Source organism: Eschrichtius robustus, chromosome 16 (genome assembly GCF_028021215.1).
Source record: "Eschrichtius robustus isolate mEscRob2 chromosome 16, mEscRob2.pri, whole genome shotgun sequence".
In the NCBI taxonomy this organism is placed as follows: Eukaryota; Metazoa; Chordata; class Mammalia; order Artiodactyla; family Eschrichtiidae; genus Eschrichtius; species Eschrichtius robustus.
In genome coordinates, this window is record NC_090839.1 from 76,341,221 (window position 1) to 76,369,115 (window position 27,895).

Genomic DNA, 27,895 nt, shown 5'->3' on the forward strand with positions numbered 1-27,895 from the left:
GCTTCCAAGGTCACGCGGAGACGCCCAAAGGCCTTTGACGAAAGAACTACTTCGGGGTTTGAAGGGCAGGCGTCCTTCTCGAGCACCGCTGCCCAACAAAGAAGGCGGGGAGGGGCGGGACCTGCGGCCGCGGCCGGGAATCCACTCGGAAATCTTCGGCCGAGGCTCGGCCACCCCTCCCCAACTCCGGCCTCAGCCTCGAGCCCAGGGCCGATCCGGAAACAGCCGAGCGGATCCGGAAACAGCCGAGAGGACCCGGAAGCGGTGAGCGCCGTCACCAGGGAGTGCGGGAACCCGCCGTTTCAGCGGAGGCGATGGCGGCACCTGCGCGCCCGGCCGCGGGCGAGGATGGCCGGCGGCGGCAGCCGGAGGCCGGTATGTGAGGACGCGTCCATACACGCGAGGGGCGGCGAGGCCGGAGGCGGGGCCGAGCTCCGCGTCGGTGGGTGGGGGGTGGTGGGGGGAGCCTGGAGAAAGGGGCGGGACCACGCCGCCGGGGGGGGGGGGGTGGAAAGATGGAGGGGGCGTGGTCTAGCGATTCTAGGGAGAGGGCCAGTGCCAGGTTAGAGGTGGGGCCCAGTGTGGGAAGGGAGGAGCCAGGTGGACAAGGGGCGAGCCACTAGAAGGGAGGGGTCGTGTCAGAGGAAAGAGGGGATTGGGTGAACCGAGGGAGGAAGAGGCGGGGCTCTATGCAACACTAGGCAGAGCTAGGTGAGGAGGAGTCGGGGAAGGGGAGGGGCCAGGTGAGTGGGGCGGGGCTAGGTAAAGGTGCAGGGACCTTGGCTGCTGTACCAAGTTGCAGAAGTTGAGGATTTGATGCCCTGGGAATATTGGGAATCCGAGAGGGATGAGAAAAGAGGCTGATCCCTGTCCTTCACAGCGCTGGACCCCCAGCCCCCGGAGGGGGCAAAAGTTGAGGCCGAGTCAGCGGAGCTCGACCGGCTTCGGGCTGAGCTGGCAGGCGCCCTGGCAGAAATGGAAACCATGAAGGCTGTGGCCGAGGTGAGCGAGAGCACGAAGGCCGAGGCTGTGGCTGCAGTGCAGCGGCAATGCCAAGAGGAGGTGGCCTCGCTGCAGGCCATCCTGAAAGGTGAGGCAGGCACTCCTCCCAGACTCCCTCAGCCCCATAAGGGGGAGTGCATGGCAAGAAAGGGGTCAGGGGGCATAACCTACACCTGTGGGGTAGATTAGCAGGGCTGCCTAGCGCAGGGCAGACCCAGGGGCTCAGAGGGAGACGCGCCCTTTTCTGATTTGCATAGCGGCGCTGCCTGCGCTAGCAGCGCTGCCTGCGCTAGCAGCAGCTCTGTCAGTTCCAGCTAAGTTTAGCTCGGAGCTGCTACCTGTTCCCTGGCCCCATGTCATGTCATTTCTTGTCCCTCACTGATGACTGATCAACCCTGAAAGTGAGCAGCTTCTCAGTTCCCTGAGAACTCGTTTGAGCCTCTGGCCTTCAGACTTGGCCCTGGGCCTAGGCTCTGTAAGTCTCATCTGGTTTCCTTTCCTCCCCAAACACCCCTACATCTGCGCACAACCTCCCCGCCACCCCACCCCACATGCACCGACTTCTCTCCCTCTCATCCTCTGTACTTGGGATGCATCCGCTCCCCTTGTCCCAGATCCCCCAGCTTCTTTTCCTCCATTCCCCTTCTCCTCTAGTCCAAGGCCAGAGTCTCTGCAATAGCTCCCAGTTGCATCCCACCCCTTTGCTTCCACTGCCACTGCTGTAGCAAAGCTCTCGTCAACTCCCCCGGACTGTTGTCCCAGCCTTCTTACAAGTCTCCCTCTATAATCTGGCCTTGACATTGACTTCCAGAGTAAACTTCCTACAATTCCCATCCCACCATGTCATTTCCTTTTCTAACAACTGCTCCTGGTTCCAGACTTCTCTGGGGCCATGGTTCCCCACATTTCAGGCATCCCTGTGCCATCTGTGCAACATGGTTGTCCTTGTATGACTTACCCTGTCATCTACTTAATATTGTTCTTTAAATAGATCCACTTTTAAAAAACCTATATACATTTATTTTAAAGGGAACTTCCTGTCCCTATAAGGAACTGTGTCCTAAATAATAATAATAGTAATAATAATAATAACTAACATTTATTGAGTGCCAGGCACTGAACTAAATGCTTTATGAGTATTTAATCTTCATAATAATCTCTATGTGTTACGCACTATTATCCATCTCCATTTTTCAGAGGAAGCTCTGAGGCCCAGAGAGGTTAGATAACTTGCCTAAGGTCATACAGATAGAAAGGAGGTTTGAACTCAGGCAGTCTGGCAACAGAACCCTTACTTCTAATGTTAGTACGTGTTAAAATAAATTACTATGCAAATGAAAAATGACCATGTTCCGCCCAGCATCCCTTTACCTCCCACTGACATGTAGGATAAATCCCAAACTCCTTGGTGTGGCATTCAAGGCCTTAGCAGCCATTCACGGCCACCCTCTCCACCCTTCCCAGCATCTCCTCCTACATCTTCACTCCAGTTTTTCCAATGTGCCCACCATGCCCCAGCCACACCATCCACCTTCCCACCTGTGAGCCTTTGCTCCTGTTACTTAATGTGTCCTTTCCATCCTTCACCACTTGCTGGTGTCTCTCCTGGACAGGCAGGCAGAGCGAGGGGCTCTTTCCTCTGGGATCCGCAAGCCCAGGAGTGGTCCTTTCACGAGCTCTCCTCACACTGATTCGTAACTATTTCCACGGCTGTCTTCTTCATTGGACTGTGGGCTCCTGGTGTCAGGGTTTGTGTTTGATTAATTTCTCTATTTCCAGAGCCCAGCTCAGAGTCTAGTCCAGAGTGAATATTTATGACCCTTATTAGATATTGATTGTTATTGGTATGTATTAATAGCAACAGATAGCCTATCTTTAGCATTTATTATGTACCAGGAAGAGGGCTGAACCCCTTCCAGATATCATGTCATTTGATCCTGTAACAAGCCAGTGGGATAATCCCTGGCCGAGGACATTATGCAGAGAGGCTAACTGATTGCCCAGGACCATCCCACCACAAAGTCCACTGTCATCACTGCTATGGTAAATTGGCTTGCAGAGAGCAGCAGTGATGGCGCGCCCCCCGCTCGCCCCCAGGTAGGGCTGGCGCACTGACCCTCCCTCTCCTCTGCCCTTCCTGTCTCGCCAGACTCCATCAGCAGCTATGAAGCCCAGATTGCGTCTCTGAAGCAGGAGCGGCAGCAGCAGCAGCAGGACCGTGAGGAGAAGGAGCGGGAGCTGGGGCGCCTGAAGCAGCTGCTGTCCAGGGCTCACCCCCTGGATTCCTTGGAGAAGCAGATGGAAAAGGTTGGGGTTGGGACAGCCTACCCGCCCCCTCCTCAGGGATTTGGAAATATGTTGAAGCAGCCAAAGGTGACCGTGGGGCAGAGGGATTATCTGTGTCCCACTGCCACATCACTGGGAGCAGGGCACCCAGTAATAACTCTAGGTATAACATACACGAGACCTGTACTCAGCACGGTCCTGGCTTGCCACTTACTAGTGGGATGGCCAGGTGTGTTTACCTCCCAAATTAAGAAGAGTCATGTAGGGAATTCCCTGGCGGTCCAGTGGTTAGGACTTGGTGCTTTCACTTCAGGGGCCCGGGTTCGATCCCTGGTCAGGGAACTAAAATCCTGCAAGCCACGTGGTGCAGCCAAGAAAAAGAAAAAAGTCATGTCATGTAGAGGGGAGGGAGCTAACATTTAAGGATACCTCTCATGCACTAGGCATTGCAATAGCTGCTTGACAGACTCAAGTCTCCCCAGTCTTTCCCCTAAAAGAGGGGCCCATTAGATCCATTTGACAGATGAGTAAGGTGAGGCTCAGAGAAGTTTAGTAATTCTCCCCAGGTTATGCACATAAAAAGGAGCAGATCTGGGATTTTCAAATCTAGGCAGTCTGGTTCTAAAGCTTTGCTCTTAATCTCTGTGGTATATTGCCTCCATTATTCTTGTCATGAACAATTGTAGGAAGCACATATTACCAAACTCTTCATCTTTCAGAGCAAATTCACATCTTCCCTCATTGGATCCACACAGCTGCCCTGTGAGGTAGGTACTTACCTCACTTTATACGTGAGGAAACTGCGGCTCAGGCAGATGGAGTAAGTCGCCTGGTTAGAAGGACAAAGATCAAAACAGGAGACCAAGAAAGGAAGGTTCCAACCCATAGTTTGCCAGCAGAGGGTTGCCAGCAGTAGCAACTTACTTGCATTCAGAGTGTTCCTCAGGGAGCGGTTACACAGGGTGGTGAAGGAGAGGGCTCCGCTGAATTAAGGCGACCTGGTACGGCGGAAGGAGCCACAGGCCCAGAGTCGGGAAGTTCCAGTCCTGGCCTTACGTCCATCTACTGCGTGGGCATCTGCAGAGCATGCAGGCTTACCCTACCTGTTGCCACTGTGCACATAAGAGATTTGGAGGGTCAAACTGAACTTGTCTGAGACGGGGTTTTGAGTGATTCAAGAGGTAGAAATGGCATGACTTGGAAGAGGATGGATGACTGGCAGATTTCTGCCTCGGACAGCTGGGTGGATAGCAGGGTCATTCTCGCCAACCTAGCGCTTATGGGAGGAGAAACGGCATCATGAGTTGGTTCAGATTTGGCTGTACTTGGACAGAGGAGCCTGTGCAACATCCAGGTGGAGGTGTCCAGAGGCTGTTGGCTGTGCAAGTTCAACAGGATCCCAAACCTGAAAAGACTGAAAAGAAGTGGCCAGAAATATGCCGGTGATGGGAATATGGGAAGACGTATTGATTAGGACAAAGTTTGAAAACCCAAATCAACAGTGGCTTAAATAAGATAGAAGTCTGTTTTTCTTAGAACCACAGGTAGACATTCCAGGACTGACGTGGCAGCTCAACAAGTCAATAGGAACCCAGGCTCCTCCTATGTTGCTGTTTTGCCATAGGTAGCCTACTGCCTCATGGTCCAAGATGACTGCTTGAGCACCAGCCATCACGTCCACATTTTAGCCAGCAAGAAGGAGGAGGAGGAGTAAAGAAAAACACACCCTCTCCCTTTGAGGAGCTGTCCTGGAAGTTGCACCTGACACATATGCCTACATCTCATAGCTGGAACTTAGTCATATGGCCATGCTTAGTTATAGGGAAGCTGAGAATTGTAGATGGTATTCTAGAATTTAGGTCATGAGCCCAACTAAAAATGTGACGTTCTATGATAAAAGAAAAAAGGATACATGATGTTGGGGAAGAAAAGTATGTCACGCTACAAGTGGGCAACAGGAAGGTAGTTATGACTTTGGCTCTGTACCGTGTGACCTGGGGCAAGTCATGTAAGCTCTCAGAACCTCTGTGTTCCTCTCTCTAAAATGGGGGTGGGAACTTCCCTGGTGGCGCAGTGGTTAAGAATCTGCCTGCCAATGCAGGGGACATGGGTTCGAGCCCTGGTCCTGGAGGATCCCACATGCTGTGGAGCAACGAAGCCCATGCGCCACAACTACTGAGCCTGCGCCCTAGAGCCCGCGAGCCACAACTACTGAGCCCGCGAGCCACAACTACTGAGCCCGTGTGCCGCAACCGCTGAAGCCCGTGCGCCTAGAGCGCGTGCTCCACAGCAAGAGAAGCCACTGCGATAAGAAGCCTGTGCACTGCAACGAAGAGTAGCCCCCGCTCGCCGCAATGAGAGAAAGCCCGCGCGCAGCAACGAAGACCCAACACAGCCAAAAATAAATAAATAAAATATTTAAAAATTAAATAAATAAAATGGGGGTGGACGGTGCCTTCTTGGGAGGATTAGAAGAGCTGACGTGCTTGGAGGGAAAGCTCTGAACAGTCCTGAGGGTCCTGCAGTCAGGGGGGACAGTCACTGCCCAACCCCCCTTCCTCAGGCCCACGAGGACTCGGAGAAGCTGCGGGAGATCGTGTTGCCTATGGAGCAGGAGATTGAGGAGCTGAAGGCGAAATTGCTGAGGGCAGAGGAGCTGATCCAAGAGATCCAGGTGAGGGGGTGGCCAGGGGGCGCTGAGGGAAGAAGGGGCGCCGCAGGACCCTGGCCCCCCAGCCTCTTCCCTGCCCCCTCTCCCTAGAGGCGTCCCCGGCATCCCCCTTCCCTGCACGGCTCCACGGAGTTGCTCCTGTCCCGGGACCCATCTCCCCCACTGGAGCCTCTCGAGGAGCTGAGTGGAGACGGGGGCGCGGCGGCCGAGGCCTTCGCCCACAACTGTGATGACAGCGCCTCCATCTCCTCCTTCTCCCTCGGCGGTGGGGCCAGCGGCAGCGCCTCCCTGCCCCGCAGCCGCCATGGCCTGAGCCCCGAGCAGGAGGAGACAGCCTCTCTGGTGTCCACGGGCACCCTGGTCCCTGAGGGCATCTACCTGCCCCCTCCCGGTTACCAGCTTGTCCCAGACAACCAGTGGGAGCAGCTGCAGGTGGAGGTGAGTGGAGTGGGCGGAGTGAGCTGCCGACGTGCACCCATCCGTCTCTTGCTTCAAGTACTTACTGAGCACCTACTATGTCCAGGCCCTGAGCTAGAGCTGGGGATCCTACAGTAAAGAAGAAAACTCCCACCCTCTTGGAGCTTCCTCTAGTGAGGGAGCCAGGCCCAAACATGCACATGGGCACATGAGGAAGACAGTGTCACAGGGTGAGACACCCAGAACAAGACTTCATAGGGTCGTGGGGTAGAGACTGGCAATGCAGGAGACCGTCCTGGCTGGAAAAAGAGGTGCTTTTTGAAGATCGGGGACCAAAGGAACTGCAGGTTCCAAGGCCCAGGGGACGGACAGACCACGGTGTGTCTGAGGAACAGGAAGGCCGCAGAGGAGGGGAAGAGATATGAGGTCAGAAAGGCAGGCAGGGGTCACAGGAGGTCGGCCTTGGCCTTGGGGCCAGCCATGGAGTTTGCATCTTAGAGGAGAAGCTGCAGGAAGCCTCTGTGGCGTGTCAGGCAGGGAGAAGCCGTCTCTGCTCTAGGCTTTTAACAGGTCACTGAGGCCTTTGGGTAGGAATGGACTGCAGTTGGGGGAGGGGGCAACGGGAGAAGCAGGGTGGTGACCCATTGGGAGGGCAATGCTTGACATAGTTTAGAGAAAGGTAGTGACTGAGACCAGGAGATGGCAGCAGAGGTGGAGAGAAATGGGTGGATTTGGAATCTACTTTGGAGGCCGCCGGGCAGGGCCGGCTGGTGGGTTGGAGCTGGGGAGTGGAGGACTTAGAAGAGTCAGCATCCATTCCTGGGCTTTTGGCTTGAACGACTGGGTGGATGATGGCACTGCCCACCGAGGTGCAGGGGGCAAGGCGTGAGAGGTCTGGCGAGGAGGGAAGGCCTCCCCTTGGTGGTCGAGGCTGAGGCCGGCGTCTGTGGCAGGGGCGGCAGCTGCAGAAGGACTTGGAGAGCATCAGCCGGGAGCGGGACGAGCTGCAAGAGGGCCTGAGACGGAGCAACGAGGACTGCGCCAAGCAGGTGGGTTCAGCCTCTGCTCCGCAGGGCCTCTGCTCCCTGCCTCCTCCTGGCCCGGCCTCACCCTCGCCCCCCCTTCCACCCACAGATGCAGGTGCTCCTGGCCCAGGTCCAGAACTCAGAGCAGCTGCTGCGGACCCTGCAGGGGACCGTGAGCCAGGCCCAGGAGCGGGTTCAGCTGCAGATGGTGAGGGCTGGGGGCCGGGACGGGAGCGAGAGGAGTGGGGTGGGAATTGGTTGAGGGGGGCACGTGGAAGGTTGAGGCACCTGTCCTGCCTCGCCCCCTGCCCCTCCCACCCCACCAGCCATTCTGGCTTTGCCCTGGAGTTGGTGCCAGGTGGGTAAAAGGGTTTCAAGGGCACCTGGTACTGATTCAGAAGAACCCACCACGCACTCACTCTGTGGTCTTGAGCTAATCCCACAAGCCCAGAGCCTCAGCCTTGATGCCTTGAAATTGAGATAATGTGTCCTAGCTTGCAGAGTTGTGAGAATGAAAAGCAGGGATTGCAAAATCAGATACTTCCTGAGACCAGACAGGAGAGGCAGATGATTGAACTGGGCCACGTGTGAGGCAGGAAGGAGCAGCAGGGCAAACCAAGAGACCCTGTAAAGGGAGCTAGTGCCCCTTGACTTGCTGCCCGTGGCGCGTAGGAGTGCAGGCTTGATGCTGCCTGGTTTTCTCATCTATCAGGAGAAGTCAGAGATCCGGATGTTTGTGTGTAGTCTCCCAGTTTTTAATGTTGCACTTGTTTAAGGTTTAAAAACACCCATATGGACCAAATAAAACACCCGATGTGGCCTGTGGCTGCCACTGTGTGACCTCCAAGTCATTGAGGAGGGTGTAGAAAGAGCTTGAGGGAGTTCCCTGGCGGTCCAGTGGTTAAGACTCTGTGCTTCCACTGCAGGGGGCCCAGGTTCGATCCCTGGTCAGGGAACTAAGATCCCGTGAGCCACGTGGTGTGGCCAAAAAAAAAAAAAAAAGAGCTTGGGAGGCAAAGATGCTTACTAAAGGGTGTTTCTTTCTTTCTCAGCCTAGAAGGAGGGCGTGGGCTTCCTGGCTCTCCTTCCTGAACACTGGGAGGAGTGTTCAGGCTTTGGCCTCACAGGAGACTGGAGACCCCCTGTCCCCTCATCGCCTCGTCCTAACTGTCCATCCCCAGGCAGAGCTGGCCACCTCGCACAAGTGCCTGAGCCACGAGGTAAAGCGACTGACTGAGGAAAACCAAGGGCTCCGGGCTGAGCAGCCGCCGTCTTCAGCCCCCCGGGGCCTGGAGCAGGATGAGGGCCAGGAGGAGTCGCTGCCCAGCTCGCTGCTGGTAAGGGCGGGGACAGGCCCTTCCTCTCCACGCACAGCAAAGCATTGGCCTGGGGCCACGGGAATCGGGGATGGACCCAGGCTGCTGTGTATTAGCTGCGTCACCATGGCCAACTCACTCAACTTTTCTAAGGCTCAGTTTCCTCCTCTGCCAAATGGGACCACACCCCGTCCCAGTATCAGCACGGAGAGAAAATGAGTTAACAGAATGCTTGACGCAAAGGAAGCAGTAATTTGGCTTGTTATTTTTAAGTGATGTGAGATCCACAAAATTGAATTCATCATAATCTTTGGTTCATAACAAGCTGTCATCATTGATCTGTGCGTGGCCTCTGCTGATCGAATTTATTAAAAATATGAACATCAGCCGGAACCCTTGCCCACCTTGAGAACTATAACTGACATCGCCTTACATGCACCCCGCCCCGTGTTCCTTGGCTCTGTTTCTGCCGTCCTGAGCTTTATCATTCCCTTGCCCTTCTTTGGGATTGTTTTTATTACATATACACGTCTGCCTAAACCATGGAGTGCTAACTTTAGTTGTTTTTAGTTATAAAAACTCAGAATCTTGCTCTGGGTAGTCTCTTGGAGCTTTCACTCAGCACCGCTCCTGAGGGTCCTCCACCCCGGGTTGTGCTGCGGGAAAATATTCACTGCCGTCCCAGGGTATTTGTCCAGTCTCCCCATGATGGGTGTTCGGGTTGTTTCCTCTGTTATGTTTTCTTCCTTCTTTCCTTCCTTTCCCCTCCCCACAATCCCCTTCTAGCCGCTGGCCCCCAGCTGGCCCCGCACCCAGCCCGTGACTTGCATCCTTCCAGGAGCTGCGGCAGCTCGTGCGCCGCACGCAGCAGGAGGCGCGGGCCCACCAGCAGGCCCAGGAGCACGAGGCCGAGCGGCTGCGGATTGAGATTGTGACCCTGCGGGAGGCACTGGAGGAAGAGACAGCGGCGAGGGCCAGCCTGGAGGGGCAGCTGAGGGTGCAGCGGGAGGAGACAGGTGAGGGAGGAGGCGGCGAGCCACCCCACCCTCGCTCCCCGGGAGGCTGAGTCCCCACCCCCTCGGGGACTGCCTGGGTACCAGGAGGGGAGAGAGGACGCAGTGTGAGAATGATGAGCCTTGACCTCTCTTTCTTTCCTTTCCGCACAGAGGTGTTAGAGGGTGAGTATGGGCTGGAGCCTGTGCCGGACCGGGCGGGGCGGGGAAGGAGAGAGGGCGTGGGCCTGACGTCTTGGCCCTGCCTGACTTCCCAGCCTCCCTGTGCAGCCTGAGGATGGAGATGGAGCGGGTCCAGCAGGAGCAGAGCAAGGTGAGGCAGGACCTGGGCCAGGCCGGGATGGTGGAGGAGGGTGGCAGCGTGGAGAAGACCCTCACCAGCCCCTGCTGCCCTTTATGTCTCCCTTAGGCCAGGCAGCAGGAAGTCCTGAGGCAGCCACCGGGCTCGGGCCGCACAGAAGAGGTGAGGATCGGGGCGATATTGAAGGGGTTACCCTGTCCAGACATCCTGTTTCTTCAGCCCAGGACCCCAGCTCTATGTCCTGTGCCCCCAGGCCCAGCTCACAGACCTCCTCTCGGAACAGAGGGCAAAGATGCTGCGGCTGCAGGCTGAGCTGGAGACCAGTGAGCAAGTGCAGAGGGATTTCGTACGACTGTCCCAGGCCTTGCAGGTACGGCGTGTCCCCGCCCCACCAGACTGGCATGACTCCAGGTGACTTGTCCTCCGTCTTGCAAGGATAGTCTCCCAGTTAGAAGAGGCCTCTCCCTCCCTCTGGGGCTGGCATGGTCCTTTCCTCTGAGCTAGTGCTCAAAAAACGTTGAAGATCTTGTGCTTCCATCTTTGTCGGTGGTGCGAAGCCCGTGGCCCAGGGCCTGGCACGCCGACGTGCCCCGTGCTCATCATGTCACTTCCACCTGCCCCTGCCCACCCTTCCTCAGGCTGCTCTCTTAGGATCCATTTCTTCCCTTGAACCCATTTTCACTGGGGGTTGGGGGAGGTGAGGCCCCTGGGTACACTGGTCCCGTGCTCTTGCCCCTCAGGGGGCTGGCCGATGGGGTGGAGGTTGCATTTTCCCACCGAGGGCCCTCTGCCTCCCTCGCCGGCCCCCACAGGTGCGCCTGGAACGGATCCGCCAGGCAGAGAGTCTGGAGCAAGTGCGCAGCATCATGGACGAGGCGCCCCTCAGGGACGTCAGGGACATCAAGGACACCTGAGGGGCCAGCACCGCCCACCCTGGGGGGGAGACCGTCTTTCTCCACTCCTGAACCGTGAGGCCGAGGCTTTGGGGGTCTCAGGATGGAGTCTTCACCCTCTCCAAGCCTGGGGTTGAGGTGACGGGGCCACCGCTGCCCTGTCCCTCCAGCGCCTCCTCCCAGGGGTGGCGGGGCCTTCTGCTTCCAAAGATGACCCCTGGGTGAGGGTCCCAACCCCCTCTGGAAACCAGAGGGGCAGGCTCAGCCCTGTGGCTTTCTGGCTGCTATGCTGCCTCCTGGGCTCCAAGCCTCCCGCCCCCGGCCCCCACCCAGCCTAACAGCCATGCCTGTTACCTCCGTCCCCTTCCCCAGGCACAGCCGAGGTGTGAGTGGTGGCTGGGAGCCCTGGGTCGTGTCCCCGGGTCCCTCCACACACGCGCCCTGGGACAGGTGGCTGCTTCCTGGACTGCATGACACTAAGATGCTTGTCCCCAGGGGCCCGAACCAGGCCCCAAGGTGTGCACGGAGACAAGGCCAGATTTTTCTGTCATTTATTTTCAATAAATAAGCAGCTCAGCTCAATCGGTCGCCTTGTCCCTGCAAGCCCCACGGGGTCAGGGAGGGGAGGTTTTACAAGGGCAAAAGTGGGGGAGCGGTTGCTGAGGGGGAGGAGACGTGAAGGGGACATTATGTTTATAAACAAGAATGTTGGGCTGGGGGGCACGTGGTGGAGGCCTGTGCCACAGCTCTGGCTGAAGACGCGTCACTATCAGGGTGGGGAAGGGAGGGCAAAAGGACTGGTTACTTCCTTCTTTCATCTTCTGGATCTGGAAGGAGAAGGGGAAGGATGAGACTGGTGGCGGGGCGGCACAGGAGAGAAGTCCCTCCCAGCTCCCTACCTGTCCCTGTCCCCCAGCACACTCACCTGGAGGCCCCCCGCCACCCCCACTCACGTGTGTCCCCAGCCCCCACCCCACCCCCCCAGCCACTGCAGCCCCAGCGGCAGACGGCTCAGCGGCCAGCCAGCGCGACGCAGCGCAGCCCAGCAGACAGTGGTGCCCGGGGGCGGGCAGTGCCGGCCCCGCAGAGTAAGGGCAGCAGCCCAGCCCCACTTGGAAGCGCGGCGGCGGCGGCAGTGGCTCCAGCGGCAGTGGCTCCAGGTGGAGCTGCGAGGGCACGTGACCCCGGCGCCGCCTGAGGGGGAGAGGGGTGGGCAGGGGGGGCACGGCAGCTAGGGCACGGGCAAGAAGGGGGGTGATACCTGTGACACGGCTCAGAGAGATGGAGGAGGGGGAAATGAGTTATCCTACGGCCAGAGAGGACAGAGAGACAGCCATTATCGAGGGAGGGAGGTGGGCGCAGGGGACCAAGAGGGCTGAGGAGGCTTTGGGGCGCCAAGGAGACCGTGTCTGCCCCGGGCTCGGAGGAGCGGGCAAAGGGGGGGCAGGGGCTGGGTGCGCCCCTCCGCGGAGGACACGGGGCCTACTGGGGCCCCGGGAACTCACCCACCTGACAAGGAAGCGGGACAGGCGCCTTCGCGGCCTAGAGGGAGGGCCCAGGGGCTGACAGGGCTGGGGGCGGTGCGCTCTTACCCTCCAGGTAGTTCCGAGCAATGAACTTGAGGAGTTCATCAAGCCCGATGACTGGTAACGAGATCTTGAAGACCATGAGCCAGTGGGCCACGTCCAGGGCCTGCAGCTTGAAGATCACCTGGGAGGAGGCGGGAAGGGCAGTGAGAAGGAGCCGAGGAGCTGCCACTGCGCCAGCCTGACCCCGCCCTCCTCCCTCTGCAGGGGTCGTGGTCGCGGACCCCTGCAGAGGCCCCCTGTGGGGGGGGGAGCAGGCGGCCCCTGGCCAGAGGAAGGCTTACCGGCAGAGGGTCCACGTAGAGGATGAGGAAGTGGAGGGACATGGAGAGGCAGATGGAGCCCAGCAGCCAGATGTTCGCCCAGGGCGGCATCCGCAGGAGGGACTGGTTCTCAGACAGGCTGCAAGGGGGCGGGCCGGCGGAGCCAGGGGTGGAGGCACAAGGGGAGAGAAGCGGTGAGCAGGGGAGGGTGGCCTGCAGATGGCCGTGGGGGGAGGGTGCGCGGACCCCACCTGTTGAGAGCATTGCACATCTCGATGGTAACCAGCACGGACAAGGCCATGGTCATGGGCTCGGGGGCCTCGAAGACCTCACAATCTACACCCTCAAAGTCAGCGTTGTGCTCCGTACACTTCAGGAAGTGAGTCTGCAGGAGGAGAGGGGAGAAGCTGGGGTCCTGAGGAAGGCTCCACGCCACCCTCCTGCTCCCCTCGCCTCCTCCCACCTCCCTCCGTGCTGCCCTACCAGCTGGCTGTAGGTGATGTGAGGCCCGTCCTCAGCATACAGGAACCACCAGACTGCTGCTCCCACCGTGGCTGCACCCACGTAGGCTGTGGTGGAGAGAAGATGGGAGTTGGGGGCCCAGGGCTGGGGAGACAGGAGGAGTTGAGAGGGCCTCCTGGCCATGAACAGCCGCTGGAGGAAGAGGGCCCACCGCAGTGGCTGCTGTGGGGAAGCTGGTGTCCCAGAGAGGGGATCAGCCCTGAGGGTCGGGAAGGAGTGTGGGGTCTCATCCTGCTCACCCCCAATTGCCATGTAGCGGAAGAAGAGCCAGCCACTGATGAGTGGCTCCTTGGGGTTCCGGGGGGGCCGGTCCATGATGTCCAGGTCTGGGGGGTTGAAGCCCAGGGCTGTGGCCGGGAGCCCGTCTGTCACCAGGTTCACCCACAGCAGCTGCACGGGGATCAGGGCCTCAGGCAGCCCCAGGGCAGCTGTCAGGAAGATGCTGCCAGAAGGAGGAGGTCACATGTCTGTCTTGCCTCCCAGGCCTGTGGTCACCCCCCACCAGCCCCGAGTTCCTCCTGGCTGCTCACCAGACCACCTCTCCCACATTGGAGGAGATGAGGTAGCGGATGAACTGCTTCATGTTGTTGTAGATGGCGCGGCCCTCCTCCACGGCAGCCACGATGGTGGAGAAGTTGTCGTCGGCCAGTACCATCTCGGAGGCCGTCTTGGCCACGGCGGTGCCGGATCCCATGGCAATGCCGATCTCCGCCTTCTTCAGGGCAGGGGCGTCATTGACGCCATCACCTGTCTGCGGCGAGGGAAAGAAGGTGGGCGCCAGCCCCCTCCTCGTACCCTCCTTGAGACTCTTCCATCGGGGCCCGAATCCCTCACCTCCGTGTATCTCGCCAGGGCCCCCGCTCAGCCCCGTCCTCCCTCGGTCCCCAGCTCCCCAAGACGGTCATCTCAATAGACGCTAAGCAGACCGCCCCACGCCAGTCTTCTCACCATCGCTGTGATCTCATCGAAGGACTGCAGACACTCCACGATCTTCGACTTGTGGGAGGGCTCCACGCGGGCAAAGCAGCAGGCGCGTCTGCAGGCCTCCCGCTGCACGGCCAGGGGCAGGTCATCAAACTCCCGGCCAGTGTAGGCTCGGTCGGCCACATCCTCGTTCTCCTCGAAGATGCCAATTCGTCGGCAGATGGCAATGGCTGTGCCCTTGTTGTCCCCAGTGATCATGATCACTCGGATGCCAGCATCACGGCACAGGAGGATAGAGCCTGTGACCTCCTTGCGGGGCGGGTCCAGCATGCCCACGACACCAACGAATGTCAGGTCCGTCTGGGGAGACAGAGAAGAGAGCGACAGGGTCAAGGAGGAAGCTTGGGGGGAGCTGAGGGGAGAGCTGTCCCTGGGCCTGGTGTTTAAACCTCAGTGGGGCCTCGAAGCTCAGGGGTGGGAAATGTTCACATGTGTGCCTGCAGGCCTGGTGGTGCCAGGCCCATTGTAGGTGGCAGATCGTGTCTTTCATAGAAAGAACTCGAACTGGAAGTGAGGGAGGTGGTTTCTGCTTTCAGCAGGGCTGCTCACGTGGTCTACAACTTTGAGCAAATCTGTGTTACCTGCCAGGCCACACTGTTCCCTCTATAAAATGGAGTGGGGCTTTGGTGCTATTCAGAGAGCAGGTCCACTACAAGATAAAGAGCTAATGCCAGAATGCAGGTTGATGCACGTCCTTAGAAAACCTCACTGTGGAAACACGTCAGCTAAACCCGAGTGTACTTAGTGACCTGGCTGGCTTCTGTTCTGGAGCAAGCACCTCACCTCATCTCAGATGGGTCCACGGACCACACACCAAGTAGCCCTGGACTGGATGATTCCTAAGGTTCTTTCAAACTCTAACGTCCTGTGATTCTAGGCCCCGTGACGAAGTAGGAAATGACAAGGGTGGCGGAGGGGGTGAGGCAGGTGACTCTGGGACAATGGGAGGCTTCCGTCTGCTCACCTCGTACTCCATGAACGTGGAAGAGTCATCCAGGACCATCTCCTCTCGCTTTGGGGGGGTGTCCCGGGTGGCCAGGGCCAGGCAGCGCAGGGTGTCCCGGCCACCGCTCCACTCCTTGATTACCGACAGAATCGTCTCCTTCACCGGCCCTGTCATGGGCACCCGAGTGGTGCCGACTCGCAGGTAGTTACAGCGTTCGACGATCCCCTCCGGGGCACCCTAGGAGAACAGAACGGTATTCAGAGACTACTGTTCCTTCCAGTGCACGGTGAGCGGGGCAGGGAGAAGAGAGGAGGGTTCAGGACTGGGAAGAAGGGGGGCTGAGGCGCGCTCGGATCCCTGACCTTGACAAACATTTTGTTGCCCACAGCAGCCCGGGATTTCATTGGAGAGCAATAGACAGACATGGACTTTCTGTCCCGGGAGAACTCCAGGGTGAATTCCTTCTTCATTAGCTGGCGGATCACCTGGGAGAGAGGAGACAGGGAGGGAGAGGCCAGATATGAGACCAGTGGAGAAAGAGTGATGATGCTATGCTAGAAGGGAAGAGTCCCAGACCCCTTAAAACATAGTCAAAAAGGATCTGGAGGTCAGAGCAGACCCCAAGCTGAGTCCGAGATAAAGCTAAGTCTGCTGCCTACAGCAGAAATGGAGAGAATTCCAAGGCTAGTGCTGCCAGTGTCTTACTGTGCTCAGGTTAAAGCACAATAGAAACAGGATGGCGTAGTGTGGCACTGTCCGATAGAAACTTCTGTGATGATGGGAATGTTTAATAATCTGGATGGTGCAATCGAACAACGGCTACTGAGCCCGGGGAATGTGGTTAGTGCAACTGAAGAACTGAGTTTTTACTTTTATGTAATAATTTAAATGTAGACAACCACATGTGTGCGTCTACAGACGTATGTTGCTAGACAATGGAGAGCTGGTACCTGGCACGTAGTACTAAGCACTCCATAAAAGTGAATGTGCCAAATGCATTCTAGATGTTTCTCCACAAAACAAAAATAAAAACAATAAATAAAATTAAAAATAATTTTATGTTTTTATTATCATTTGTAAATTTTTAAAATGAATCCTTTATTGATAAATACTTAGGTTGTTTTCATTATTTTTGTCATATTAAATAAAGCAGCAGTGAGCATCTTGCCTCTATGAAAAAAAAAAAGGAATGAGCCGTGTGGGGAATATAATATAATACCCCAGAGGAATTCAATATAGACATTCAGTAAATATTAATAGCAAGAACTTGGAGTGATTGTCACAGAATTGGGCTTGTTCACCTGGACACGGGGAAGCAGAGGCATATGAGGCAGTCATATTTCCCAAATCCTAAATCAGGTCTTGTGATCTGATAAAAACAAGTGTGTTTCTAGAGACAGTGGGTAATAGTTGAAATTGGGGCTGTCCCAGGATGGGTCACTTGTGGTTTCTGTGTCCAGCTCTGTCCCTTTCAACTAGGGACACGACAGGAAAAGTGATCTTAAATTCTTCCAGGGAGGCTGCAACCGGGCACCAGGAAGAGCAGTGTAAGTGCAGGTGCAGTAGGTCCTACCCCAAGTCAGCCTTGCCAAGGAAAGCTGTGGAGAGGCTCTCTGCCTGTGCCGGCTGGGTCCCAGCATGGGGCACAAGGCCCTGACCAGCCTGACCCGGGTGGGGATGGGGGGCCCAGTCTCCTGAGGTTCCTTAGGTCCTGGCCTGTACAGTGTGGGCTGGAGAAGGACCGTGGGAGGGAGTGCCTAGACTCACCAAGTTGCAGGCGTTGGCCCTCTCCACCTTTGAGAGGTTTCTCAGTTCAGTGTTGAATACATTCATCTTCTCCACCAGGGTGGTGAGTGCCGTCTCGGTGGCCTCGCCCACCTTCTCATAAACACCTTTGGCCTGAGAGGGCAGAGGAGGAAGAGGAAGTAGGTGCCCTGGGCTCCCAGCCCCGTGCTCCCATCTATCATGCCCACCTTCCACCTAGAACGGGAAGGTAGCAAGCCACTCTCTTCCCCTTACACCCAGGAGAGGGCTTGGTACAAGGGACCCCCTTCCCCTGAGCCCTTCCTTGCGGCCTGTCGAGGAGGCCTGGACTCTGAGCCAGCTGGAGGGGGAAGGAGGGGCGGCTTCAGGAGTGGAGAGGTTACCTCATTGAAGTCCAAGGAGGAGTCATTGCAGAGGGCACAAATGGTGGCTAGCTCCACCAGCCCATCATACTCCCCTGTCCGGACTGGCTTATCATTCTTCAAGCTGGCGGCCGGGTGGGGAGGAAGGAAGGGAAAGAGACAGGTAGAGAAGATAGGGAATGAGATGCAGAGAGAGCACGGGGAATGCAGCAAGGAGATGGCAACCAACTTGGAGATCAGGTGGGAGAGAGAATAAGGTTGGGGAAGGAACAAGAGAGAAACAGGAAGACAAAACTAGAGGGAGGCCCCAGGGAGAGAGGATATGTGTGTGTGTGTGTGTGTGTGTGTGTGTGTGTGTGTGTGTGTGTGGTGGGGAGGGGCACGAGTAACTGGGAAGACGACTTTGGGGGAACTTACACCTCTCCTTCTGGAGCATAAGTGGAGCCAGTGATAGAGAACTTGTTCAGAAGGCAGATGTCCCCTTCCACCTTGTCGATGATGAACATCTGCAGAGGAGAAGGGCATGCACACAGATGTTTAACTCTCCCCATCCCCGAAGGCAGTCTGCACCGAAGGGGCCCGTGCCCCGAGTGTCCCTCTATCCGGCCATCTGCACGGACTTACCCAACTTCCCACCGTCATCCCCTGATTCGTCCTTCCCTTTTCCTCCCTTTTCCTCCCCTCTCCCACCACTCCCTTGCAAATCATTCTCTATGTTCTGTGTTCATGGCCTTAAAACAAAAGGCCATGCTGGAGGTTCTTACAGATCAATTAGTAAAATAAGACGTGCATCACAAGGTGTGGTGGCCACCAGTCTACCTGTCAGTACATGGCCCATCTACAGCTCCAGCCTCTTGTGGCCAGATCTCCCAGTTTTGCAGGAAGAACTAGAAATTCAGGTTATTTTCCTATGATATCCCTTGACTTTTCAAATGTGGGCAATTAATTCATCTTTATGAAACATGACAGAAGACCAGTGGTCTGGCTTTGAAGCCTGTGCTTTGGAGGGATGTAGATCACACAGAGCAGAGGGGAGCAGCCCACTCTGAGCCAGAGCACGCGTGGAAGGGATGGGGCTTAAGATGTGCTCCAGGATAAAATGGTTCTGTGGCCAGGTAAGTTTGGGAAACTCGTTTAAACTGAGTGAAGTCCACCCTCTCTATGGTCAGCCTTCTCTGAGGCTTTCAAATGCCAACAGGCATGTGGTACAGCCTTTCTCGGCCTGGTCTGACCACACAACCCTTGATTCTTAGGACACCAATTTCTATTTCACAAACATGCTATTCCAGAGAACTCTGTTTAGGTCAGGGGTTCTTTGCCTGGGGTCCGTGGATGACACCCTGGACCAAGGGGGTCTGTGAACTTTGATGGCGAAACAAAAATTACATCTTTTATTTTCTCTCTGACATTTAGCATTTCCATCCAATTATGAATGGGGGCAATGGACCACATTAATATCAGCAAAACCTGTGACTTGGCCACCAATATAATCACAAATACTCTCTTGTCACGTTGTATTGTTGCAGGGCTCTCAAAATAGCATTTATGCTCATCACCGCTTCAGCGTTATGGCAATTATAAGACCCACTGCTGGACTTGCTACTTAATACATTAATAAAGAAGCATACGCTTTACCAAATCACAAATCTGTGTGTGTTTTTTTTAACATCTTTATTGAAGTATAATTGCTTTACAATGTTGTGTTAGTTTCTGCTGTATAACAAAGTGAATCAGCTATACGTACAAATCTGTTTTTAAAATATTTTGATTGCTGTATTTCAATCATTGGCTTCCTCTGTAATCCAATGTATTCTTTTTAATAGAGACACTCAATTTATTTATTTTTTAAATGCATAGTTTTTTTAAATTTATTTATTTTATTATCTATTTTTATTTTTTTTGGCTGCGTTGGGTCTTCATTGCTGCGCTTGGGCTTTTCTCTAGTTGCGGAGAGCGGGGGCTACTCTTCGTTGTGGCGCGTGGGCTTCTCATTGCAGCAGCTTCTCTTGTTGAGGGGCACGGGCTCTAGGCACGTGGGCTTCAGTAGTTGTGGCACGTGTGCTCAGTAGTTGTGGCTCGTGGGCTCTAGAGCGCAGGCTCAGTAGTTGTGGCGCACTGGCTTAGCTGCTCAGCAGCACGTGGGATCTTCCCGGACCAGGGCTTGAACCCATGTCCCCTGCACTGGCAGGCGGATTCTTAACCACCGCGCCACCAGGGAAGCCCAGTCCAATGTATTTTATTTAATTTATGTTTTTGGCCGCGCTGTGTGGCTAGCAGGATCTTAGTTCCCTGACCAGGGATCGAACCCGGGCCCACAGCAGTGAAAGCACCAAGTTCTAACCACTGGACCACCAAGGAATTCCCAATCCGATGTATTTTAGAAACAGAATCCTGTGTGTTTTATTTTATACATTGAAAATATTAAATGTAGAGATCCAGACTGCCAAAGACTCCAAGGCGGGACTTCCCTGGTGGCGCAGTGGTTAAGAATCTGCCTGCCAATGCAGGGGACATGGATTCCCGCCCTGGTCCCGGAAGATCCCACATGCCACAGAGCAACTAAGCCCGTGCGCCACAACTACTGAGCCTGTGCTCTAGAGCCCACGAGCCACAACTACTGAGCCTGCGTGCCACAACTACTGAAGCCCGTGCGCCTAGAGCCCGTGCTCCGCAACAAGAAAACCACTGCAATGAGAAGCCCATGCACCACAATGAAGAGTAGCCCCTGCTCTCCGCAACTAGAGAAAGCCCACGCGCAGCAATGAAGACCCAATGCAACCAAAAATAAATAAACAAATAAATAAATGTATATATATAAAAAAAAGAGTCCAAGGCACGGAAAAGATCAAGGGCCCTGGTTCAGGAAATGCTGTTCAGGATTCGTGTGGCTGGGCTTCCCGGGCCCTGTCATGGATGACCACTATGGAGGGTAGTCTGGTGCACAGGCAGGCACTCTAGGGCCAGACAGACTTGGGTTTGAAACTCAATTCTGCTCCTTATTAACTGTGCACTGAATCTCCTGGAGCCTCAGTTTCCTCCTCGGGAAAACTGGGTAAACAAGACCTTCCCCTGAAGGGCTGCTGTGGGGGATTAGAGATAACACAGGGCAGCATCTAGCACACGGATGGAGGCTGCAGGGGGCTGCCTGCCTGGGCCAGGGGGGCTTCTCTGCTCCCTCTCGTAGCTGGCAGGATGGCACTCTCTGTGCCATCTAAGCATTTCTTTCTCAGGCCAAAATGAAAAGCTACCCATGATGAAGGGGTAACCACAACTTTGGAGGGCTCATTTCACCTCCCATCTAAGTGGGAGTTGCCACCCTTCCCTGACCTTGCAGACAGACATCTGGTTCGTGGTGAGGGTGCCTGTCTTGTCGGAACAGATGACAGAGGTGCAGCCCAGCGTCTCCACGGAGGGCAAGCTCCTCACAATTGCGTTCTTCTTTGCCATCCGGCGGGTGCCCAGGGCCAGGCAGGTGGTGATGACTGCAGGAAGGCCTGTGGCGAGGAAGGAGAGGGGGTGAGGGAACGGTACCGGGGGAGGGAGGGAGACCTAGTGGGGTAGGCTGAAGAGCAGCTCCCAAAGATATCGGGTCCCAATCCCTGGAACTCGTAAATGTTACCTTATTTGGATAAAGGATCTCTGCAGATGAGATTAGCAAATGGGAGGAAAAAGAGAGGTTGCCCTACCTTCTGGGATTGCAGCCACAGCCAGGGCCACGGCAATCTTAAAGTAGTAGACGGCACCACGGATCCAGGAGCCCCCATGGATGGGATCGTTGAAGTGGCCAATGTTGATGAGCCACACGGCCACGCAGATGAGGGAGATGACCTTGGAGAGCTGCTTCCCAAACTCATCCAGCTTCTGCTGCAGAGGGGTCCTGTCCTGCTCTGTGGCGGCCATTTGGTCACGGATCTTCCCAATCTCAGTGTTCACACCAGTAGAGGCCACGATGCCTATGGCCTTACCGGCTGCAATGTTGGTGCCCTTGGAGGGGGAAGAAGAGGCAGGGAGTCAGGTGACGCCCCTCGTGCCGCATCCCCCCAGCTGTGGGTCTCATCTCTTCCCACACCGCCATGTCTCTCCCAGACCAGGGCCCCCGGCTTGAGCGCGCGACAGCTGGCCCTGGAAGCCTCACCGAGAAAAGCATGTTCTTCTTATCCTGGTTGACAGCTCGGAGGTCGGGAACAGGGTCTGTGTGCTTGACGACAGAGACAGACTCGCCTGTGGAGAAGGGGCAGAGGGGTTTTCAGATGACATCATTTCCTTCTCCCATACTTCCCACCCCTAACTCTCTGCTTGGCAGGACAGGGCCTGGTAAGGACCAAGCAACAATCCTGGAGGAAGTCTGGACTCTGGAGGAAGGCCCTGGAGGCAGATGGGAAACCCACTGCACTTAAGAGTGAAAAGACCTTGACCCCAGTCCCAGCCTGACCACTCACAAGCAGCATGGCTTTGGATCACTTAGCCTTGGTTTGCTCTTCTGTAAAATAGGGACAAGGATGTGTACACTTCAGAGCAAGGTCTTGGTGAAAGTCAAACAAGCTGACGTATGTGGAAGTGCGCCGTCAACTGGAGAGCACGTTCCTGGGAGGGAGAGGCCCCCACCCTTGGGACCTTGCCTCCTTCACCCGAATGGCAGGAGCTCAGGCAGTCACCCTGGGCCGGCCCACCCTGCCTCCTTGGACCTTGGAGCATGCTCACTGGCTCTTCACCCTCTCTCTCCCAGGACAAAAGGAGAAGCAGCTGAGGTTTTAAGTGTATCTGAACCCTGCATCCTATCCCAGAATCTCTGCTTCCTCAGCTGGGGGCGTCTGAGGAGGCAGGATAGTTCTCTGGGGGAGCGTGTCCATATGTCCGTGTGGAAGGGACGGGTTGATGGCCATCTGGAAATGGGGACAAACATCCCGCCATTTCCCATGACCCCTTGTGTTCCAGGCTTAGGCAGTGGGCAAAGCTGAGCAGGGCTGATGTCGCTGCCACTCCGGGGCCAGGAGGGGGCCCTACTGCTGAGGGTCCCCTTTCATCCCTGTCTGTCCACTCAGCTCCTCCCTCATCAAATCCTCATCCCCCTCCCCCTTGATGCCTCCCCTGACCCTGGTCAGCAGACCTGTCAGGATGGACTGGTCGACCCGGAGCGTGGTGGACTTGATGGTGAGGATGCGGATATCTGCGGGGACTTTGTCCCCCACTGTGGAGAGACCAGAGGAGAGTGAAGTCAGTTGAGATGGGAGTTTTCTTTCTTCCTAAGAAAAACCCAGTCTTTGATGACCTCACCTCATCCTTCAGGTCTCAGGGAGGTCACCCGGGCTGTGCTCCTGTCACCCAAGCAAGCACCTCCCTCTAACACTCACTCCAATTGTTCCCCCCTGCTGAATGTCTTTCTCCCTACCAGGCTGTGAGCCTGGCAAGGGGCGGTCTGGGCACACAGTATGCGCTCAGTAAATGTACCCTGAATGACAAAAAATCAGGGAAAATCAGGGACAATCCTGTCATCTAACGAGAAACGAAAACTGAGGCCGGGAGAGAGCAGAACAGAGAGGGAAACACGAGGGAGAAAGGAGAGGAGGGACAGGCAAGAAAAGAACTAGAGAAAATAGGGTAAGTCTCACAGACCTGCGTCCGTGGAGGAGAACAAAGTGGAAGAGCTGGAGAAGGCAGCAAGCAACAGGAGGAAAATATGGGAATTGAGAAAATCAGTGTCAACCCAGACAAAAGGTGGAGTGAGAAGCAGGAGAGGGAAGTGTGAGAAGGATAGACGCAGGAGGAGAGGGAGGAGCAGCAGAGGCAGAGGGTGCAGGCCTGGCAGGTCCACATGGAGGGGATGGGACGCACATCAGAAGCCTGCCGGGCCCTGGTCTGAGTATCTGGGGAAGGCAGGAAGCCACGGTGAGTGAGCTGGGGAGACGGCAGGAGAGAAGGGGAGTCTGCAGGAAACAAGGCTCTGGGGGGGTGGGGGGCAGGGGGGCACCATACACAGCAGAGAGCTGAGAAAACAGGGAGGGGTGAGCGCAAGGGATGTGCACAGAAGGTGGGGGTCCACACAGGAAACTTCCTGGGGAACACGGCAGATGCCCCACCAGACTTAGAGGCCTCCAAGGAAGCCAACTGCCTCCCAGCCTCATCCCGGCTGGCCCCAAGGATGGTCCTGGGGATGGGGTTTGACTGCTTTCCTTTCCCTGTCCCCAAGGTTCCTCCTCCGGTGCCAGAGGAAGCTGATGGAGGAGGGGGGAGGTCAGCAATGGAGTTGGGCGGGACACCCTGTCACCCAAACTGAAGCGATATTTATAGACATTCATGGCGCTGACTCCAAACTGTCACCGTGGCAGGGCGGCCCTGTGATGGGGCACCGGAGTCTTCAGCCCACCCGCCCTCCCTGTCACCAAGCTTCCCAGGGTGGGGACTTGGGTATCTGGTGGAGGGATGTAGGCCTAGAAAGACACATCTTCCTATGCCAGGGGCCGGGAGACATGGGAAGGCCTGCACAGGGCAAATATAAAAACCGCTGAAGGGGGCAGAATTCCAGTAATCTTAGCCTCCCGGCCCCCACCCCTCCCTGGTCAGGCATTAAGTGTCCCTCACCGGAGAGGCGGGGCCCTCCTTGAGCTCCCCTCCTCCCAGTCCCGTGCTCTCTGCTGGGGCCTGAGTTTCCCTTACATGGTCGGGGGCTTGAGCCTCCAGCCCCCCTCCTCCCTTCTACCCTTGCTCCTTCCCCTTTGAGAAGCCTCAAGGGTACCGAGAGGTCAAGATTTAAAGCTGACCAAGCTTGGGGGTGGGTGGAAGGAGAGGGAAGCCAGGCCTCAGGAGGGGGGTGGAGACAGGGCCATTGGCAGGGACCGGGTTCCACCTGTTACTTGCAAGTGCTGGGTGAGAGGAGGGGGAGCAGGGGTCTGCCTGCAGCGTCAGGGACAGGACTGGCTGTTCCTGCTGAGACTCTGATGGAGAGGGGGTGCTGTGGCCACAGTGCCCTGGGGTGACCTCCTGAGGAGTCTGGGAAGGAGAAGCAGAGACTCCACCATCCTGGCTACCTCCTGGACACTGGGGATCAGGGCCCGACCAGCCCCCAACATGCACATCTTCTTGGCCTCGAACCCATCCTGGACCACTCGTCCCCATCACTCACCAACCACCTCCACGATGTCTCCGGGGACAATGTCCCGAGCCTTGATCCTTTGCACTGACTTGCGGTCAGCCCGGTAGACCTTCCCCATCTCCGGTTCATATTCCTTCAGAGCCTCAATGGCATTCTCTGCATTCCTTTCCTGGGGGGACAGGGTTGAGGAGAGGAGGGTGAGCAGAGGGAGGAAGGTCGTGGAATGACAGAGGACTGGTCAGGGAGGAGGGGGAGGTGTAGGGATGGAGGAGCAGGGGCCAGAGTCCTAGGGGAAGTAGGGGCATCACAGAGAAGGAGGCAGGTTATGCAGTCCTGGCTCCTGGCCCAGGGGAGCAGACAAACCTCACATAATGGTTAAGGAAACCATCACCCACAGCTGAGAACAGGTAAGGGGGTTTGGGGGAGAGAAGGAAGGAGAATCAAAGAAAATCAGAAAGCAGGGGACAGGAAAAGCAGAGGGTGGTATAAGGTAAGAGAAAGAAGCACATCAAACTAGCATTTACTGAAATCCTCCTTTATGCCAGACACAGGGCTGGGCACTTTCACACTCATCATCTTGTTAAATTTCACCACAACTCTGAGGGATAGGATTATGAGCCCCATTTTATGGATGAGGAAACTGAGACTCAGAGAGATGAAGGAACCTGCCCAGGGTTGTACAACCAGCAAGTGACAGTGGGAACACCAGTCTCCTGCCTCTTTCCAACATTCTGTCCCTTTTCTGAATTGGGCAAAAGGACCAGAGAACAAGGCAAGCCCAGGGTAAGTGATGGAGGAGAAGGAGACAGGGAGGGAGGCTGGCCTCATGTCCAGTGTCAGGATGTGAAGGAATGAGGCGGGGTCAAAGCTAACCTGCCAAACCCCCACGATGGCATTGGCAATGAGGATCAAGAGGATGACAAAGGGTTCAACAAAGGCAGTGATGGTCTCTTCGCCTTCCTCAAACCAGGCCAGCACCTGGGGAGCAAGGGAAGGGAGAATAACAGGTACTAAAGCCCCTCAAGTGAGTAAGGAGAGGAAATGGAGGTGAGAACATGTGCAGGAGCAAACAGGGCAGGGCATCACGGGGGCACTGCAGCCCCACATCCCTTTAAGGGTCTACGTGCTCCACAGCTCGAACTCACATAAGCGCGGCCACTACTGTTATTCAGCGGGTGCAGGCCGGCACAGACATGCGCAGCCAGGGGATTAACTGGGAATGCTTTCAGGTTTCCCTGACCAAGTTACTGGCTTGTAAACGAAGCTCAGGGGACACCCAGGCCAACTACCCCCGCAGCCACATCCATCCCCCGGGAGCCAAAACTCAGTAGGAAAAACCCTGTGGTCCTCGCAGGCGCCCGGCCCACCCACGGCCCACCCCCAACAGCCCAAGGCAGGGGAGCTCCAATTTCATGAGGGAGCAGGAGTGGGGGATAGTGTTACGGGGCCTCCTGTGCACACCCCACCCCAGCTGTTGCCTCTGCCAGGCAACAGCCTCAGGCAAATGTCAAGGAGCAAATCTGAGAAGGGAGAAGTGAGGCCCTGCCAGCTAGCACTCAGGGGCCCAAGGGGCCTCCACTAAAGACACCAGGGGACAGGGAGACTTTTTTGCCTCCAGAGTCTTGTCTTCCAGGACCACTAAGATGTTAAGGAAGAAACTCCAAAACGCAGGCCGGCCTGCTGGGATGGTGGGTGCGGAGGGGAGCTCCAGGGCAGGAGAGGTAGCAGGGCCTTGAGACCCGGTGGGGGCAGCCCTGAGGCTGTGAGGGGGAAGGGGAGGGTCAGGCCAGGTAGGTGACGAGGGGGATCCTGGGAGTTCTAGCCCTGATGGGGGGAGTGGGGAGGTGAGGCCCAGAGACAGGCGAGGCTCTGGTTCTTTGGCGTCACCCTCGCACCAGCAGCTCTTTCCCGCCTCTACGAGGGGAGTCTCTGCCTCGACCAATCAGCGTCAGGAGGGCGGGGCAGGGGCACCAGGATGCCCCGGGATTGGTGGAGCAGTGCGTGCGCCCCCGGGGGGAATGCTGGGAGCAGCGGTGGCCTGGGAACAGCAGCAGCGTCGGAGCTGCGGAGCCCAGCGCTCGGGGGGGTAACCCGAGCCCTCGGAGCTCCGGGGGCGGCTTAACTTCAGTGTTTTGGCTGAGAACACCCTTAAAGCTTAAAATAAAACCCGCCTGCGGGGTGTGGGGGAGGGCAGAGGAGTATACAAATCAGCGTCACCCCACCTCCCTCATTTCTGGTCTGTAGAAAAGGATGCTGAATGCTTGGTCTACAGGAGCCGATGATTTGGAGCTGCCCGCCAGCAGACTCTCCAGATCCCCCCAACCCACACTCCCAGCCTGCCCCCAGATGCCCTCCCACACTTACAAAGGAAATGCAGGCGGCCAGGAGAAGGATCCGTACCAGGAGGTCTTCAAACTGCTCTAGCACCAACTCCCACAGGGACTTCCCTGAGGGAAGAGGCAAGGGGAGGGTGCCCCCCCGGGGTTAAGGTCTAACGGATGAACGGCTGGGACTCCAGGTGCAGGCAGGCCATTTGGTACTGAGAAAAGGGCTGAGAGGAGCTGGCCCGGAGTCCAGAAAGAGGCTCCTCAAAGTGGTGGGCACTTGTTCAAGGACTGGATGCCTCAAGGAGAAAGTGCCTGGAAACTTCTGCCCCCAGCCAGACTCTAACCTTTGGGGAGGAACAGTTGCCCCAGGAGTTGGAAGGAAAGGGCAGGGAGAAGGGAGTGGGGCACAGAGGGGAGGAGGTGTCATTTATGAGAGCTCAAGGCTTCCAGTAACTTACCTTCCTCTGTAGGGAGCTCTGCCCAGGGAAAAAGAAGAAAAGGACATATTCATTTGGCATTCAGTCTAATGCCGCCCACACCCAGGACTTTGTGGCTAAGGTAAGAGAATCAGGCCACCAAAAGGGCAGCTGAGATTCACCAGGGTTATCCCATAAAACTTCCCAAAAATCAGGGTCTCAGGGACCCTGTTTTCTCAGTATCCTCCCCTCCCTTGCAGTCATTGGACCATGTCCTACCTCTTCCCTAAGATACCCTGGAGGGAGAGGCTCCAGTGTGTTTGAGCGTGAGTCTGTGTGTGTGTGTGTGTCCATCAAGGGACACTTACCATTGTGGCCATATTTCTCCAGATGCCGCTTAACTTGGTCCGGGGTAAGGCCTGTAGTTTCGCTCACCCCAAAATAGGCCAAACATTCTTCTGTGGTCTTGGAGTGTGCAGCCTCCATTGTGCTCCCTTCCTGGGGGCCAGGGGGCGGTGTGTTCCTCCTGGGGGGTTCTCACACGTCGGGGGCCTTCTTCAGTATGTCCACCTGCCTGTTTGTCTGGGTTTCTTCCTTTTTCTCTCCTGCCCCCCCAAGTTATTCTTCCCTCCACGAAGCTCTGACCCCCGTTCCACTTGCAGCAGCCAGCCACCTGCCCCAGCCCCCAGCTGGTCCTTATGAGGGAGTGGG

At 56.4% G+C, this 27,895-nt stretch overlaps 2 protein-coding genes across 5 annotated transcripts; one reads left to right on the top strand and one right to left on the bottom strand.

Moving 5' to 3' along the window:
* RABEP2 (rabaptin, RAB GTPase binding effector protein 2) lies at positions 1-11,506 on the top strand. 4 transcript variants are annotated; one of them, XM_068565785.1, is made up of 14 exons: positions 1-375; positions 881-1,090; positions 3,152-3,309; positions 5,852-5,962; positions 6,050-6,397; positions 7,330-7,425; positions 7,511-7,609; positions 8,454-8,738; positions 9,556-9,733; positions 9,884-9,895; positions 9,988-10,043; positions 10,140-10,193; positions 10,264-10,401; positions 10,844-11,506. In XM_068565785.1, the coding sequence occupies exons 1-14, from the start codon at positions 315-317 to the stop codon at positions 10,943-10,945; spliced, it is 1,908 nt and encodes a 635-aa protein (XP_068421886.1). In that variant the 5' UTR covers positions 1-314; the 3' UTR covers positions 10,946-11,506. The 4 variants fall into 4 exon arrangements, with proteins under 4 accessions (XP_068421886.1, XP_068421887.1, XP_068421888.1 ...); XM_068565786.1 differs by having other exon boundaries at positions 3-375; positions 10,285-10,401; XM_068565787.1 differs by having other exon boundaries at positions 5-375; positions 8,583-8,738.
* On the bottom strand, positions 11,477-27,685 carry ATP2A1 (ATPase sarcoplasmic/endoplasmic reticulum Ca2+ transporting 1). The gene is made up of 22 exons (XM_068565784.1): positions 27,553-27,685; positions 27,227-27,244; positions 26,806-26,888; positions 25,315-25,419; positions 24,472-24,610; positions 22,459-22,539; positions 21,487-21,572; positions 21,038-21,335; positions 20,679-20,845; positions 17,769-17,857; positions 17,373-17,475; positions 16,993-17,124; positions 15,588-15,710; positions 15,244-15,462; positions 14,244-14,579; positions 13,826-14,046; positions 13,535-13,737; positions 13,257-13,342; positions 13,025-13,158; positions 12,795-12,912; positions 12,517-12,634; positions 11,477-11,751 (listed from the first exon to the last, which is right to left on the bottom strand). Exons 1-22 carry the CDS (start codon positions 27,668-27,670, stop codon positions 11,726-11,728), a joined length of 3,003 nt encoding a protein of 1,000 aa, XP_068421885.1. The 5' UTR covers positions 27,671-27,685; the 3' UTR covers positions 11,477-11,725.
* Positions 27,686-27,895: the final 210 nt, after the last annotated feature.